Consider the following 17,778-nt stretch of genomic DNA (forward strand, 5'->3'; position numbering starts at 1 on the left):
GTGTGTGTGTGTGTGGCCTTTAGTCCCTCTTGGGATCAGGGAGCCCTCTGTCCCACCCCTAATCATTTCTTCAAAGCAGCTGATTTCAGGGTACAAGGGGGAGGGAGAGATGAGGCATTGAGTGAGAGGGTGGCTCCATGCCAGCAAACAAGTCTTTACATTGACTCATGGTTTTGAACAATGCAGCGAGCTGTTCAGGCCGATGAACGTCTCATGTTTTCAGTATGCCCAGAGCTCTGTATCAGGTGGCAGGGTCCTCATGATTGATGCCATGTATTTCACCTTTAGGGGTGCCTCGATTCTGCAGCCACAGCCACACTGCTGCCCAGTCATACCCATTGGCTAAATAACTCAGGATTTACAGCACGTAGCAACTTTTTCTCTTTAGGATGTCCACTTTAATCTGGGGCATTTCCTGCCCGTTTTCATGATAGGGTAAGGGAGGAAAAAGTTTTCCTTGGCCATAGAATCCCTGGCTGGGTCCGAAAATAAACTGACAAAGATTAACAGGAGAAAAGCATACAAATTTAATATAAGTTTTGTGTGATGAGGGAGCCTTCATAAGGAAATGAAAACCTGAAGAAACAGGCCTCAGTAGTTTTATGCTAGGCTTGATGAAGAGTAGACAGTCGTGGAGGAATATAATAGGTCAGAGAGTGTGAGGTAAGTGTAGTAAACTGGGGGACACTTAGCAAGGATTTAGGATTCTTCTTAGAGTCCCCTTTTTTTTGGAGATAAGGAAGCTCCTTTCCTTGGTAATGGGGAGGGCACCTCTCACATGAGGGTCTTACGAGAAGGGGAGAAAGGCGGCGGGAAGATCAGAGTGACCTTCCTGCTTCTGCTGTTTTTCTCAAACTCCTTTAGCTTAAAATATTCAGTATGACAAGGTGCCATATTTTGGGGTAGTGTGTCCTGAACTCCATCTATAATATAATAGCATATCTTAAGTTTTTGCTTAGTTTTAAGGTAAAGGCTAGAGAAGTTTCTCAGGGCGGTGGGCGGACTTCAAACATGTATCTAGAATTCTTTGGGTCAGTTTCTCATTTCCCAGTGGGTCATCTTCACCAGCATTATAGATCCAGTGTGGGGCAGTTAGTGCCCAGATGCTAGTCCATGTCTCATCTGTGGTTTCCCACAGGAGTTCACTCAGGGAAATCTCACTGAGAAGGTTAAATCATAGCAGGCAGGATCTACTGCAGAAAAGCTCTGCGACCTTTTGCTGTTGTTTCTGAATGGATAGAAGGTGGGCATGGTAGACTGTAGGAAGGGATGAGCCATAAGACAGTCCACCTGTCACCATTCTTCCTTAACAAGCTATACATGCCCTCCCGCTCGTCTCTCAACCAACCAGCCAGAGTTCGAACCATTTGCCTGGTTTCTGCCCATACCAGTCACGAGTTCCCCTCCTTTCTCCCCGAGTATGGATGCTCATCTCTGTAACTATTGTCTCAAAAGGGTTGGGAACCGCCCCTGCCGCCCACCACATCTCAGTGCTAGTTGTTACAGTGGGGTGGACTTGAGGCTGACAGCCAGGCTGCTAAGGAAATCCCCCACATGGATGCAAGTTAGGACCAGTGAGGACCCTCTTCAGGCAGCTGTCTTTAAACCTGCTTCGTGGTACTTGGCATGCAATAACTTCCCCCGTTCCTCCCCATTGACAGGCAACACAGTGGAGGACCATTTATTGCAGTTAACTACGCAATTTGGGCAACATATTCACTACTGAGTCCCATGGACTTCCCTCAAATCCCTTTAATTGGCCCACTTGTTAGTTTTATATCACTGCTGTAACAAATGGCCACAAACTTAGTGGCTTACAACAACAGAAATTTATTATCTTACAGTTCTGTGTTTCAGACATCTAAAATAGCTCTCACTAGACTAAAACCAAGATGCCGGTAGGGCTGCATTTCTTTTTGAAGGTTCTAGGAAATAATCCATTTCTTTGCCCTTTGCAGCTTCTACAGGCCGCCTGTATTCTTTGGCTCATGGACCCTCTTCTTCCATCATTAAAGCCAGAAGCAGCAAATTGGTTCTTCTCACAGTGCATCACTCTAACCTCTTCTACCTCACTCAGACTTTTTAAGCATCCTTGGGATTACATTGGTCCCACCCAGATAATCCAGTGTAATCTCCCTACTTTTAGGCTCAGACAAAGAGCAACTTTAATCCCAACTGCAACCTTAATTCACGTAATATAACATAATCACAAATTCCAGGGTTCAGGATGTGGACGTCTTTGGCGGGGGAGGGTGCGTTACTCTGTCTACCAGAGGTCTAAGTGGCCCTCATTCTTCCTTTTTCCAGAAAAACACATCTCTGTGCGCAGCTCATCCTAATCACCAAAAGTTGCAAGAACTGGAAAGGGTCTGAGATTTTACCCTGCTTGCTAGCTCACACGTTAGCCTGCCACAGTTTCATGGATGCTGGCAGAAGACATGAGACTCCTGACAATAGTGGTAGCCAGAGTATGAACATTTGTTCCACGTCTCTAAATTTTATTTTTTTAAGGGTGATACAAAGCGGGCCAGATGATACCTACACATGCAGTGGGTCCCATTATAGGAGAGGAGCCCCACGCTTATGGGCCCTGAATCTTTCATAATGGGTAGTAAGATTGCCTGATATTTACCTGGAAGGAGAAATTATCTTGAGGATAATTTCTAGTATAGCCTGCCCTTTGCTCTGGACAGGGACTCTATCTTTTAAGGCTGTTTGCTATATAAACATCCTTGAAAAGATAGTTTGGAAAAAAGGCAGGCAGTGAGTCTCTTTGCAAGATGTATAGTAATGTGAGAGACCCATGGAGAATTGTCTCCCAATAGTCTATCAAGTCCATTTTAATTTGTAAGAGAGCTAACAGATTCACTTCCCTCTTGTTTTTTCTGTTACTATTTATTTGTTGAAGAAACTGGCCCATTTGCCCTGAACCATGTCCCACATTTTGGAATTTGCTAATTGTATTCTTGCGGTGTTATTTAAAAGTTACTACATTTCCATTTTAATGTGAACTGATCAATCTAGAGCAGCAGTTCTCAACCTTTCACAGGGGTCGCCTAAGACCATCGGAAAACACATATTTTTGATGGTCTTAGGAACCGAGACAATACTCCTCTATCTGTCTCCAGGCCCACATGCAGATACGCCCACATACGAGTACCCGGCGACCCCTGTGAAAGGGTTGTTCGACCCCCAAAGGGGTCGCGACCCACAGGTTGAGAACCGCTGATCTAGAGGCTTGATCAATTCAGATTCATTTTCTTTTTTGGCAAGAATACTTCATAGGTGGTGTTGAATGCTTGCAAGTTCATCCCTCTAGGAGGCACATAATGCCTGGTTATCACTCTTAATATGTTCAGGGGTTGTCAACCTGATCCATAGATTATAAAGTCCCTCCAGATTTCACATAATGGCTTTGGAAGCCATTGGTGATCCTTGCTTTTATTAGCATTTACTAGCTGAAATACTTCTGCAAATAATAAATTTCCATAATCAACTATTTGTTTATCCTGAAATGCAGTACTTAGAGGAAGGATAGTCATTTTAGTATAAAATTCAAGTTATATCTCTTTCCTATATATAAAATACTTCAAGGTGATCTATTACTAAAATAATTCATGCTGTTTCCATGACCAGACTCTGCCATACTTCCTTAGATTTTTTTTCTCATAATCGCTCCTAGACATATTACATAGTCTTCTCTCTTTTTTACAGACCTATTTGCTCTTAATTGCCACATAGTTTCCTATCCCCACACCATTCTCTTTGTCTTCTCTGGAGAATGTTTTCCCTACTTATCTCCATCACACTTATTTTCTCCCAAGATTCAATTTACCAACTGTACCAACCCATGGAACCTAAACCTATACCCCCAGTAGAATTGCCTGTTTTCGATTTGGGGCCTACAGTGCACCCTGGATATATTTCTAACATGTACTTTTTTTGTTTGTTTATTTTAAACTGAGTTATACTTGAAATACATTGAATTGCCCAGATCTTAAATTAATAGTTGGATGAGTTTTGGCAAATACATAATTATCACTCGAATTAAAATAAAAATATAGTACATGTCCATCACCCTTGAAAGTACACTCTTGACCAGTCAATATCCTCCCCGAGACAACCATTTTTAAGATTTTTAAATGCCTATAGATTAGCCCTGCCTTTTCCTCATTGTCATATAAATAATAGAATCATATGTCCGTGTTTGGCTTCTGTTTGTAAAGTAACAAAGTATTTTTGAGAGTCATCCAGGTTATTGTGTCTGTCAGCTGTTTTCTTTTTAAATTTAATTTTATTAGTTTCAGGTATGCAAAATAACAATGATTAGACATTCATACCCCTCACAAGGTGATAACTCCCCCAAGTCTACTACCCATCCGACACCGTACATAGTTACTACAATACCACTGACTATATTCACTGTGCTGTACTTTACATCCTGTGACTATATATACCCAGGATGCCAAAAAAATGTATATAAGTGGACACTTTGGTCAGCATTGCTCAGGCAGTAGTTTGCCATAATCAGAAGTGTCTGGATGCTGATGGTAACCACTTTTAGCACCTCTTGTAATTGCAGAAGTCAAATGTGACTTGTATTCATCTTTTGTAATTGGTATATATTGAGCATTACAATTTTAATAACAGTTTTCCTTTCTTAAAATGTGTATACATTTTTTGGCACCCACTGTATATATTTAATTATAGTTGATATTCAATATTATTTTATATTAGTTTCAGGTGTACAGCACAGTGGTTGGGTATCTATATAATCTATGAAGTGATCCCCCCAATAAGTCCAGTACCCATCTGACACCCTACATAGTCTTTACAACATTATTGATTATATTCCCCATACTGTATTTCATATCCCCGTGACTATTTTGTGGCTAAAAATTTGTACTTCCTAATCCCTTCACCTTCTCACCATCCCCCAACCCTCTCCCATCTGGCAACCATCAGCTTTTTCTCTGTATCTATGAGTCTATTTCTGTTTTGTTTGTTCTTTTATTCTGTTCTTTGGATTCCACATACAAATGAAATCGCATGGTATTTGTCTTTCTCAGCCTGACTTATTTCACCTAAGTCACTGTTTCTTTTTATTGCTGAGTATTCCACTGTATTATGTATCACAATTTATTTATGCATTTACCTGCTGATGAACATTTGGAATGTTTCTAGTTTTTGGTTATCATGAATAAAGCCTGCTATAATTATTGTAGAATTTTTCTGAGGGCATATGTTTGTTCTCTCTCCCTCTCTCTTTCTTTCTTTCAACTACCAAGGAATGGAATTGGTAGATTATAGCATGGGAGTACGTTTAACTTTATGGGAAACTGTCAAACAGTTTTCCAAAGTGATGGTTCAATTTTACATTCCTACCAGCAATTTTTGAGTTTCTTTTTAATTTTAGCTTTTCTAGTGTATTGCATTCCCCTTATAACTAATGATTTTGAACCTGTTTTCATGTGCTTTATTGGCCATTTGTATATCTTTTTGTGTGTATCTGTTCAAGTATTATTACCATTTAAAAAAATTGGGTGGGCCGGCTGAGTGGTGCGATGGTTGAGAACTGGCTTGGGACACCAGAGGGCACCGGTTCAGATCCCACATATGAGGGCCAGTGATGCTGCTCTCCACAGCTAGGATGCTGAACAACAGCTCAACCTGGAGCTGGGCTGCCGTGGGTCGCCGGCGACAGCGTGGGCTGCAGCCCCTGTGGCAGTGGGTTGCCATGGGCTACCGTGTGTAGCCAGCAGCCAGCGTGAGTGGCCAGCAGCCAGAGTGAGTGGCCAGCAGCCACCATGAATGGCCGTCCAGAAGCTGGCAACTGATCTGCCTTGCCCAGAAAGAGCTCAGTGATGGTGCCAACTTGAGCCATTGAAGCAACATCCTCCACAACTAGACTGAGGAACAAAACGACAGCAACTTGTCTGTTCCCCTTCCCCCAATTCCCCAGCACTGTTCCCATCCCCCCAATCCCCCAACAAAAATCTTTTAAAAAATTGGGTTATGTGTCTTTTTCTTATTACTTTATAGGAGTTCTACATTCTGAATATGCATGTTTTGTATATGTATTGCAGATATTTTTTCCCAGTCTGTGGCTTGACTTTTCATTTTCTTAATGGCATCTTTTGGTGAGCAAAAGTTTTTATTTTGATAAGGTCCTATTTATCAAAATTTTATTTTATGGTTGGTGCTTTTTGTACTATGTCAAGAAATCCTTGCTTACCCAAAGTTGCAAAGATGTTCTCTTATGTTTTCTTCTAGGTCATTTTTAGTTTCAGTTTTTATGTTTAGGTCTATAATCCAGCTTGAATTAATTTTTTTGTTGACTTTTACTATTGTTTCTTTTCTATTTCATTAATATTTGGTCTTTACTAATTTTTTTTCTTTTACTTTCTTTGGGTTTACATGACATTTTATTTTCTAGCTTCTTGAGGTTAAATTTTAGGTCATTGACTTTAGACTTTTTTCAAATATAAGCATTTAAAGCTATAAATTTCCTTCAAATTTGTCTTTATCTGTTTTGCCTAAATTTCGATATGTTGTTATGGGAAGCAGTCTTCTAAGGTGGCTCTCAATGATCCCTACTTCTTGATTTTCATACCCTTGTATAATCCACTCTCTTCTGTGTGTGGGCTGGACCTAGTGAATTGCTTCTAATAATTAGGATATGGCAAAAGTGATGGTATATCACTTATAAGATTAGGTTATAAAAGACTGGCACTTTCTGGTTCTTCTTGCTTGCTCTGATGAAGCCAACTGCCATGTTGTGAACTGCCCTATGTTGAGACCTACGTGGCAAGGAATTGAAGGCTGCCTCTGACCAACAGCCAATGAGGAACTGAGTCACTTAGTGAAACAGCTTGCAAGGAACTGAATTTTGTCAACAAGCACTTGGCTGAGTTTAGAAGTGGGTCTTTCCCCAGTCTATCTTCAAGATGAATGCAGCCCCCAACAACACCTTGATTGCAGCCTTGTGGGAAACCCCGAATGAGAGAACACAGCTAAGCCACATCTGGATTCCTGATCCATGGAAACTATGAGACAATAGCTGTTGTAACTCACTAACTTTTAGGGTAGTTGGTTTTGCATCAAATAGAAGACTAACACAGATTTTGCTGCTGGGAATAGGGTGGTGCCATATAAAATACTTAAGAATGTGGGACTGTATTTCAAATGTGGGTAGATGCCGGAAGGATTTTAAGGAACATATTAGAGAAATCCTAAATTGCTTGAACAGACTATTAATAGACATTTGGACTTTAAGGGTGTTGCTGCTAAGGGCTTGAAAGGAAGTAAGAACATGTTTTGGAGACTGGAAGACCCTTATTATAGAATAATAGAAACTTAGCAACGCTGTTATGTGGAAAATAGAACATGTGCTTAATGAACTTAGTCATCCATCTGATATTTCCAAGCAAAGTGTTGAAGGCACATAGTTTCCTCTGGATGCTTGTAGCAAAATGTAAAAGGAGATAAATAAATCGAGGGAAAAACTGTTAAACACAGAGGAACCAGGACTTGATGGTTTGGAAAATTATTAGCGTCTGCAGATAGCACAAGATACTGAAATTAAGAAATGGCTTTGAAGCACTATCAGGAAAATGTGGTCTAGAAATAAAGCAAAAGATGTGCTTGTACAACCTTTTGTTAAGACCTCAGAAAGATCAGAGGATCAGAGCATTCAGCCACATAAAACTCTGAAGAGCACCTCATAGATCTCAGTAGAAAAGTGGGCCTCTAGGAAGCTTAAGAATGTTCTGCCTTATTCCTCTCAGCAGGAGTTCAAGATAAAGAATGGCTTATCTCAAAGGGATCTGTGGGTGCAGCTTTTGTCTAGTGGAGTGAATCCAATGAGAGCCATAGATGACCCATAAAATTTTAGAGCAAACTATATTAGCAGAAACACTACCACCTTAGACTGAAAGGGATAGAGACTATACAAAGTGGAAAGAAGACGTTGGACCCCCAAAATTTTGCTGGCAGGAAGTAGGCTGAGAAACCTCTTCTCACCTTTCATGAAAAAGAAGGATGACTTGGAGGGTGGGACCAAGAACCCAGAGGGTGCAGCCAAAAGCCTTGAAAAATTATTCCTAGGCCTTGAGACCTAATCATGGAACTCCTAACTTTGCCCAGTTAGATCATACTTATTTCCTTCAGTATTTTAGAAGTATTATTCAACTGTATTTTGACCTCCATTTCTTCTGTTGATCTGTAAGTGGTTGTTTAAGTCACTGTTTCTCTGTATATGTAATATGTCATTTTGGTTTCTTTTTCGTGGCAAGTTTCAAAATCTTTTCTTCTTTGGTTTTCATTAGTTTGACTATAGTATGCCTAGGTATGGTTTTCTGTGGATTTATTCTGCTTGGGGTTTGCCAAATTTCTTGAATCTGTAAATTTATGTCGGGTACCAAATTTGGGAAGTTTCTCTGCCCATTATTTATTTATTTTTTTTGGAGTGCAGGACAGAGTTTATTCAAAGTTCATACAGACTGGCCATTTCCTTCTACATCATGAATAGAAGAATGCCTGTGGAAAAGGCCATTGTTGCAAAATCACTTTAATTCTTTTCTCTGCAATACAAGTCATTACAAGCTATCGGGCAGGCAGTGGAATGTGCTGTGCTCGTTACAGTACTGAGCCTGTAATTGTTGGTATCAAAATATGCATTTGTGTCCCGTAAAAACAGCGTTTTCTGCCTCTCATGTCTTACAACAGGTATAAAAATTATAAATATTTACACCCTTGTCCCACCCCAACATGAATCTTAGGGGTCCAAGCCCCGAGGGAAGGGCCGGCCAGCATGGGTTCTGTGCACAGGAGAGCCCCTTGGAGCAGGGAGTGCAGGGTGATGTGAGGGAAAGGAGACAGTTAAGACTCGAGGGCTGTTGTCCTACCTTCTGGGGGCCCAGCATTAGAGGCAAAGAACACAAACAAAACTTTGGTCCAAAAATTGCAGGAAAAATAAACCCTGAAGGCTTAAGAGTCCTTGTCCTCCGAGACAGAGGGCAGGTTAGGTGTGAGGCATCTGGAGGTCTCAGATGGAGGCCTGGGGCTTCTAGAAGGACCTGGGCTCTCCTGCCCCACCCCCTCCACGGCATCTGCCCTAGAAACTAGGTCCCGCCCTGCGACTTCATTACAAGGAATAAAATTAAAAGTACAGTACACAAAGCCATACGAGGAAGAAATTTAGATTACACTCATACCATTTTTATCGTGCTATATAAAAAGTTACTTAAAACTATTTCTCTTGCATATAAATGAAGAAAGATTGGGATATTTGGTCAACTGGAGATATTGCTAGGCACAGGTGTGCTCACTGCATCAAAGCACAACAGAGCATGACGAGCCCCAAGCCAAAAGCGCCAGGGTGGGGAGGATCACACGCTTGATTAGATGAGGATTGGAGTGTGGGCAGCCCTGCACGGTGACTTCCTGCCACACCAGGCGCATGATCCCTGCAGAAGGCTGTCCCCTCAGCCCCCAAACCCCTACCCGTTTGCTACTCCAAGAAGGCCCTGTGGGAGCAGCAGATCTAAGGCACAGGAATGCTGAGTGGAGGTTTGGGAGCGCCAACCTGCAGGATGCAGAGGGCACAGGCAAGGGGCCTGGGGAGTGGGCACTGTCCACAGCCGCCAAGAGCCTGCAGCCAGCACCCCATCTCCCCAAGGTGAGCAAGATGAGTTAGATTTATTTTTTTAAAAAACAGGTAAACTTATTTCTCTCTAAAAAAATCAAATCTCTGGTCTTTTAAGGTCACTTAAGCTGCTTTTAAAGTGGCTTTTTGTGGAATGATGGAAGTTGTCGCTGGGCATCCGGCAGGCCGGTGCTGGTGATGGGCCCTAGATGGTGGACTTGGAGAAGGACACCCACAGGTGGTGGTTCTTGCCCAGGTCATGGTGAGCAGCTTGATGCGTGCCTGGACGGCCTCTTCCACTGAGCCTATCTGGATCAGCGCCATCTTGTGGTCCTTTTGGAAGAACTTGAACCCTTTGATGATGCTACCATTGCTGGAGAAGAGCATCTTGAGGTCATCCTCAGATATGGAGGGAGGGATGTTGGACAGGTGCAGGGTGACTGAGTGCAGGAAGATGTTTTGGAAGTTCTTGGAGCCCAGCTTCTTGAAGTGGCGCAGGGGTGAGTTCCTGTAGTCCTTGGTCAGGCTCTGGTCCTCCTGGCCCTCATGGGGCAGCTGCACATCCTGGTGCTTGGACAGTGTGATGCACACCTGCTTTCCGTGCAGCTTGTGCCTGTTCAATTAGCTCATGGCCAGCTGGGCCTGGTTCCCATCTGCCATCTGCAATGGGGCATTCTCCTTCTTATTGAACAAAATCTTCACCCACTGCACATTGCCGTACATGCCGAAAAGAAGAAAGAGGCTTTGGGGTGTAACTTTCTCAGGGTTGAGGTTGCTGACCAGCAGGACGGAATTGCCGGTGCCCCCAAGGCTAGGGATGGTGATCGACCCACTGCAGCCTCAGCCGCTGCTGTCGATGGGATGGCCAGAGGGGCCAGGGCCACATGCATATTGGGGCTGGAGAGGCCTTCAGCCTGAGGAATGATAAGGTGGGAGGGAAACCAGCTCCTGCGTATGGGGAGGCTGACATTATACCAGGTGCACTGAAGGCTGCAGCCATGGTCTGCTCCAGCGAGGGCTGGCTGTCACCAGAGGGCAAGTCAGGGCGGATGTAGTCTCGGCTCTTACTGTTGTTCTATTTGATTTTGAGGCTGGTGAGCGTGGAGAAGGTGATGCGGAGTGTGCAACAGGTATTGCAGATATTCTGCCCGTCCAGGGACAGCTTGGCATGCTGGGCTCTCACGGGCTAAATGTACTGCAGCAGCACCTGGAACTGCTTGTTATTGGTGAAGGTGATGATCTTCAGGACCGTGCCAAACTTGGAGAAGATCTGGTGGAGCACATCCAAGGTGACTGGGTAGAAGAGGTTCTCCACGATGATCCTGAGCACTGGGCTCTGGCCCGCCATTGCCATCCCGGCATCCACTGTAGCGGCCGAGGTGGCCAGAGCCAGGTTCCATGACTGGACGGAGTTCACGGCCTGCAGGGAAGACTGGGCCCGCGTCTTGTTGGGTGAGCTGTCCATGTTCAGCTCCTTGTGGTTGGAGAACTGGATGTAGATGGGCTGGCCATGCAGCATGGGCATCACTGACGTGTAGTAGTGGACCATGGTGTTGGCAACCTCCTCTTTGTTCATCTCCATGAAGGCCTGGTTTTTCCCTTTCAGCATCAGGAGGGTGGTGACCTTCCAAAAGGGCAGCTCCAGGGAGCTGACCTCGCCCTCAGTGACATCACTGGGGAGCTTGCGGATATGGATCACTCTGGAGGGCACACCCGCACTTCTGTTGTCATCTTTGAACTTGCTGTCATTTCTGTTTGCGGCAGAGACTGAGTTGCTTGCCTATGATAAAGGGTCTGTTATTAACACATGCAGAGAAGAGCTCCTCCGTTCTCTGCTTTGTACCAACTTCTATGTCTGGGACATGCTGTCCATTGCACACAGAGGAGACTCGGTGGAGACAGAGTGGATGCACCAGAATGCTCGTTATTTTTTAAAACATATTTTCTGCCCCTTTCCCCCTTAACCTCCTGGGCCTGAAGTTACATGTATGTTAGATATTTTGATTTTGTCTTACCTATCCCTGAGACTCTATTGTTTTGTTTTTTGCAAAAATTTTATCTCTACTTTTCAGATTGGATCATTTCTGTTGATCTGTCTTTATATTCATTAGCTTTTTCTTCTGTTATTTCCATTGCACTGTTAAGCCCATCCAGTGGATGCTTTTTAGTTGCAGATTGTATTTTTCAGTTCTAGACTTTTCAGTTGGTTATTTTTTATAGTTTCTATTTCTCAGTTGAGCTATCCTATTATTCATTATGAACATATTTTTCTTCATGTTCTTGAGCATACTTATATATAACTTATTTAAAGCCTTTTTCTGCTAATTTCAGCATTTGGATCATCTCAGGATCAGTCTCTGCATTTACTCCTGAACCTCTTACCTTTCTCTTAACACCCTTCTGTCTCTTTCTATGTTGAGTTTCAGATTGTATTTTGGTTGTTGTAAATCATATATTGCACTAACTGGGCCTATTTGCAAGCTAAAAGCTTTAAAAATGGTAAACCCATCCAGAGCTATCTCTTCTTCTAAGTGTCAACTCTCTTTCAGTAGATGCCTGATTTTGTTTGCTTTTCAGTATCTTCAGGTAATAGTTTTTTTACATTTTGTTCAGAGTTTACAGTTGTTATCTGTATGAGGGTTGGTCTGATAAAAGCAATTTAGTCATACTGGAACTTAGTTTTTGTTAATTTAAGAGTTAAATTTTTTTATATGGTATGAGGTATGGATCAAGGTTTTGTTTTTCCTCCAATACTGATATCTGTTTGTTCCAGCACAATATTTTGAAAATACTTTCCTTTCTCCCATGAAATCACATTGGCACCTTTGTGAAAAAACAGTTGTCCATATATGCGTGTATCTATTTCTGGACTCTGTTCTGTTCCATTGATATATCATCTATCTGTACTTACATCAGCACCACACTGTCTGAATTATTGTAGCTTTATAGTAAGTCTTAACATTATGTAGTATAAATCCAACATACTATTACTTGCTTTGGCTCTTCTATGTCCTTTGCACAGCCATATAAACTTTACTATCCCCTTGTCAGTTTTTACCAGAAAGTTAACAAACAATTGGTTGGACAAGTAGAAGACAAACAAGTAGAGTGTTTGAAAATTTCAACAACACTCAACCACTTGATTTATATATCATAGAACATGATACCTATCAATAGCTGAATACACATTCTTTTCCAGAGACATGTGAAAGATCCTCCTAGATAGACCATATGTTGAATCATACAGAGTATATTTTCCAACCACTATGGAATTAAATTAGAGATGAGCGATAAAAAGGCATCAAAAGAAAATGGCCGTATTTTTAAAGTAAATGAAAGCAACAGTAGAGGGAGCTATGTGAAGTTTTGCAAAAAATATACATGTTTCCTTCTAAAAGTTATAGAACCCAGATTTCCCATTAAAATGAGCAAAAAAATAGTGTCAAGGTCAAATCCTGTACAAAATTATTATTTTTTAAAATGAAAGACTAAATGCTGGATACAGTTAACAGCAGAAATTTATGATTTTGTACTTGTAGTCTATAGAACATGAGGTAAAACTAGGTATTTAATAGGCACACCATATGGCATACTATGGTGAAAAAAATCATTAAAAACAATTTCCCATCTATCTTCTCTCCATCCCCCAGTGCTGACCATGTCACCTTGAACAGAATTGTGTTGTTACAGGTCTCACTGTCATTCGAGGATGTGACTGTGGACTTCAGCAGGGAGGAGTGGCAGCAACTGGACTCTACTCAGAGACGCCTGTACCAGGAGGTGATGCTGGAGAACTACAGCCACCTGCTCTCCGTGGGTAAGCACAGCCAGCCACCCTGTGAATCTGTAAGGAGCTTGTTATGGGTAAAATTGTGTCCCCCAAATAAAATATGTTGAAGTCCTAACCCTTGGTACCTAAGAATGTGACCTTATTTGAAAATATGGTTTTTACAGAAGCAATAAAGCTAAAATGAGGTTAATAGGGTGGGTCCTAATCCAGTATGACTGGTGTCTTTATAAAAACAGGAAATCTAGACACAGAGACAGACACACGCAAAGTAAAGACAATGTGAAGATACAGAAGGAAAAGATGTCATGTGACTGGAGTGATGCATCTATAAGCCAAGAAATGCCTGAGGCCACCAAAAGCTAGGAAGAGGCATGAAACAGTTCCTTCCCAAATACCTTCAAAAAGACCATGGTCCTGCTAACACTTTGATTTTGGACTCCTGGTCTTCAGAACTTTGAGACAATAAATTTATGTTGTTTTGAACCACCCAGTTTGTGGTACTTTGTTACAGCCACCCTAGGAAACAAATACAGATTTTTGTAGTACAGGCAAGTAGGGTGCTGCTATAAAAAATATCTAAAAAAACATGGAAGTGGCTTTGGAATTGGGCAGTGAGTAGAGGCTGGGAAGGTTTTGAGATGCTTGATAGAAAAAGCCTAGATTGCCTTGAAGAGACTGTTGGTAGACATATGAATGTTAAAGATGCTTTTGGCTAAGGGATTCAGAAATACAAATAAAGTAAAAGTAAAATAAAATACCTAGAAAAAAATATGTTTTTGGTGCAGTCTCAGATGGAAGTGAGGAACATGTTATTGGGAACTGGAGGAAAGGCAATCTTTGTTACAAAGTGGCAGAGAATTTGATTGAATTGTGTTTTCTTGAGTTGAAAGTAGGACTTGTAAGTGATGAACTTTGATATTTAGCTGAGGAGATTTCTGTGCAATGTTAAAGGCATGGCCTGGTTTCTCCTTGCTACTTAGAGTAAAATGCTAGAGGAAAGAGAGAAATTGAAGAAGGAATTGTTACTAGGAAGGAACCAGAATGTGAAGATTTGAAAAATTATCAGCCACATTGCACAAAAATGGAAAGGTGTGCTCTGGAAAGAACACCAAGAATGTGGCTGGACAAACATTTGCTGAAGAGATTAGGTGCATGGATCTGATCAACCATATCAGTAGAAACGCTGCCAGCTTGGACTGAAGAGAACAGAGATAGGACAAAATGAAGGAAGGCTGTGAGGTTTCTGAGAGTCTACAGACAGGAAATAGGCTGGTACAACTATTTGGCGGTGAACATGCATTATTAGACTTCAAGAAAAGAGATGAATGATTCCAAGAATGGTTCAGAAACCGGCAGGGCTATCACTGCCACCACGGGCCCAAAGAGCATAGGCGAGGAAGGTGTGGGGTAATAGGCTGTCACCTCGTTGGTTCCAAAGGGCACGTCTCTCACTTCATTGCCAGGGCTGAGGGGACAGGACCACCACCCAGGGCAGAAGGTGTAAGGTTGCCACATCTGATTTGACATCATATCTCTCAATAGTTACACACTCTCTTTGAAGTTCTTTTTAACTTTCCCTATGGTACTTGTTGACTGTCGATTTCTTGCATGTATTTAGCCTTAGATGGAGTTTACCACTCACTTTGGGCTGCATTCTCAAGCAACACAACTCTGGAAAGACCCAGGCTCAGTGCTCCAGGGGCTGCTACTGGCCTCACACCATCTGCAGGCTAGGTCTCGATCAGAAGGACTTGGGTCCCCTACGAGTGGCACAGGGAAGAGCGTCTTCCATATGCCACATTTCCTAGGTCCCACCATGGGGCAAGGATTCAGTACTGGGCTCTTCCATGTTCACTCACTGTTACTGAGGGAATCCTTGCTGAGTTTCTCTTCCTCCACTGACTAATATATTTAAATTCCCTGCGCAAGTAAATTGAGACTCAGTAACAAGCCAAAAGCTGTTTCTTAAAAGGAGAGCAGTTATCCACAGAGAATGGCAGGGTTCTGCTCCCCAATCCTAGGATCTATGCTGTGATTCACCTGTAGGGGCCTGCCAAAGGCTCCATCTCTATCTGTCACTGCACTTCAAGCATCATTGAATCCGCTGGATCTGATGGCCCAGTTGGCAAAGCAGCTTGCACGGCAGTCTGGACCAGTTGCACAGCCTTCTGTTGTTGCTGGACCCCACTCAAAACTGGCATCCTTTTGGGTCACTCCATAAATGGGCCAATGTGACACACATGAGCAATATGCTGCCTCTAAAATCCAAACACGTTCACTAGGCATTGTCCCTCTCTCTTGCTTGTTAGATGGGCCAGGTGCAGCAATTATTTTTCACCTTAGAAGGGATGTCTTGACATGACCCACAAATGGACCTCTAGAAATTTCACTGAGGAGGAAGGCCCCTAAATTTTTGTCAAGTTTATTTCCCACCCTCTCATACATAGATATCTTATCCATAAGTCTAGAGTGGTTGCTGCTTCTTGTTCACTAGGTCCAGTCAGCATAATGTAATCAATATTATGGACCAGTGTGATATCTTATGGAAAATAAAGGTGACCAAGATCCCTGCAAACCAAATTATGACCTAGCACTGGAGATTTGAGATACCTCTGAGGTAGGACATGAAGGTATTAATATATAGCTGGACTTGCTTTATATAGACCTGTTTATAGCACAGTCACCCTGGTAAAGGGCAAACTGCTTCTAGTGATCTTTACTAACAGGCATTTCCAAAAAAGCATTTGCCAGATCAATAGCTGCATACTGGGTAGCAGGGGTTGCGTTAATTTGCTCAAGCAATGAAAACAAATCTGGTACAGCAGCTGATATTGGAGCCACCACTATCCCACACTCTTTTAAAAATTTTAACATTTTTTTCCAATCACAGTTGATATATTCAATATTATGTTACTTTCGAGTATACAGCATAGACGTTAGACATTTATATAATTTATGAAGTCATCTCCCTGATTAGTACCCACCTGGCACTATACATAGTTGTTACAATATTATGATTTTATTCCCTATGCTGTACTTCATTTACACCCCCGCAACTGTTTTGTAACTGACAATTTCTACTTCTTAATCTCGTCACCTTTTAAATCCAGCTCCCAGCCCCCCCCATCTTATCCCATACCCTTAATATCCATGTCTACAAATATTTCCCAGATTTCTGTCTGTATAAATTGGACAAATCATGCAGTTCTTTTGGTGTGTAGTGCATTTTCTCATGGGTCACACTCTGCACCTCACCCTTTGGGGCCTGATGGTACTTGAATCTAGTTATACGTCTAGAAACAAAGAGTAGTGGTGGAGTGGTTCGTGAGGGAACCATCAGTGCTGTGCAAGGCAGGTACCTCAGGGGAGGTCATTGCAGGCTCCTCAGGCAAAGTAGTAATCTTCTCAGTTGGGGGTAGAAGGTCTGCTTCTACAGACAGGGAACACTCATCAGAATTTAGAGGTTCAGTGTCCTCATATGTCCCCATCCCAATTATTAGGATCCCATTTCTTCCCAATCAATGTCCTCACTGTAAGAGCAGACATACTCCAAAGTTGGGAATTCAACTTGAGTAGTAATTTTGTTATTCACAGGATGAGACTCTGGGTTTGTTGTTCAGCAGTCTCAGCTCTGCAACTCTAGGAGCCAAAGTTTTCTTTCAGGACAGACATAGAAATTTTCAGGTCATTTATGTGGTGTTTGAGATGAGAAATCAAATCCCTGAGCTCATCCGTTTCTTTCCCCACTTTGCCCAGTACAATTAGGAGCAACCAGCCAATCTTATTATATTTATAAGTTTGATAAAAATTTCTAAGATATCAAATACATGATCACCCAGAATCTTGCCTCTTACAATCATTTCATTAAGAGTATCCCATGGTGATATTTTGCATATCACTATTGCTGCATCATGCCATAGACTATTAGTGCCCTCTTTACAACTGGAAGTAGAATCATTAGTGCCTTTAAATAGAATCAGAATAGGGAACCAATTCCAGAAACCCCATAACCAGTTCAGAAAATGCATTCTTGGGGACTTACGGTAAGATGGCAGAATAGACAGACACTGTGCCAATTGCCTCCCAGGACCACACCAAAATTACAAATAATTTATACAACATTCAACCTCGGAAGTCCCCTGAACACTAGATGAACAGAACCTCTAAACCAGCAGTTCTCAACCTGTGGGTCGTGACCCCTTTGGGGGTCGAACAACCCTTTCACAGGGGTTGCCTAAGACCACCGGAAAACAAAAAGATATTTACATTACGATTCATAACAGTAGCAAAATTACAGTTATAGAGTAGCAACGAAAATAATTTTATGGTTGGGGGTCACCAC

General features: G+C 42.2%; 1 protein-coding gene and 1 pseudogene across 1 annotated transcript in view; one reads left to right on the forward strand and one right to left on the reverse strand.

Moving 5' to 3' along the window:
- ZNF81 (zinc finger protein 81) overlaps nt 1-17,778 on the forward strand; it is a 60,029-nt gene that overhangs the window by 21,179 nt on the left and 21,072 nt on the right. Inside the window, exon 3 of the mRNA XM_019632532.1 lies at nt 13,337-13,463. Coding sequence (XP_019488077.1) covers nt 13,337-13,463 — 127 coding nt within the window. The remainder of the gene's footprint in view (nt 1-13,336; nt 13,464-17,778) is intronic.
- On the reverse strand, nt 9,852-12,493 carry LOC109376554 (polypyrimidine tract-binding protein 1-like; annotated as a pseudogene).

The sequence above is a fragment of the Hipposideros armiger genome, unplaced genomic scaffold (assembly GCF_001890085.2).
Source record: "Hipposideros armiger isolate ML-2016 unplaced genomic scaffold, ASM189008v1 scaffold_1151, whole genome shotgun sequence".
In the NCBI taxonomy this organism is placed as follows: Eukaryota; Metazoa; Chordata; class Mammalia; order Chiroptera; family Hipposideridae; genus Hipposideros; species Hipposideros armiger.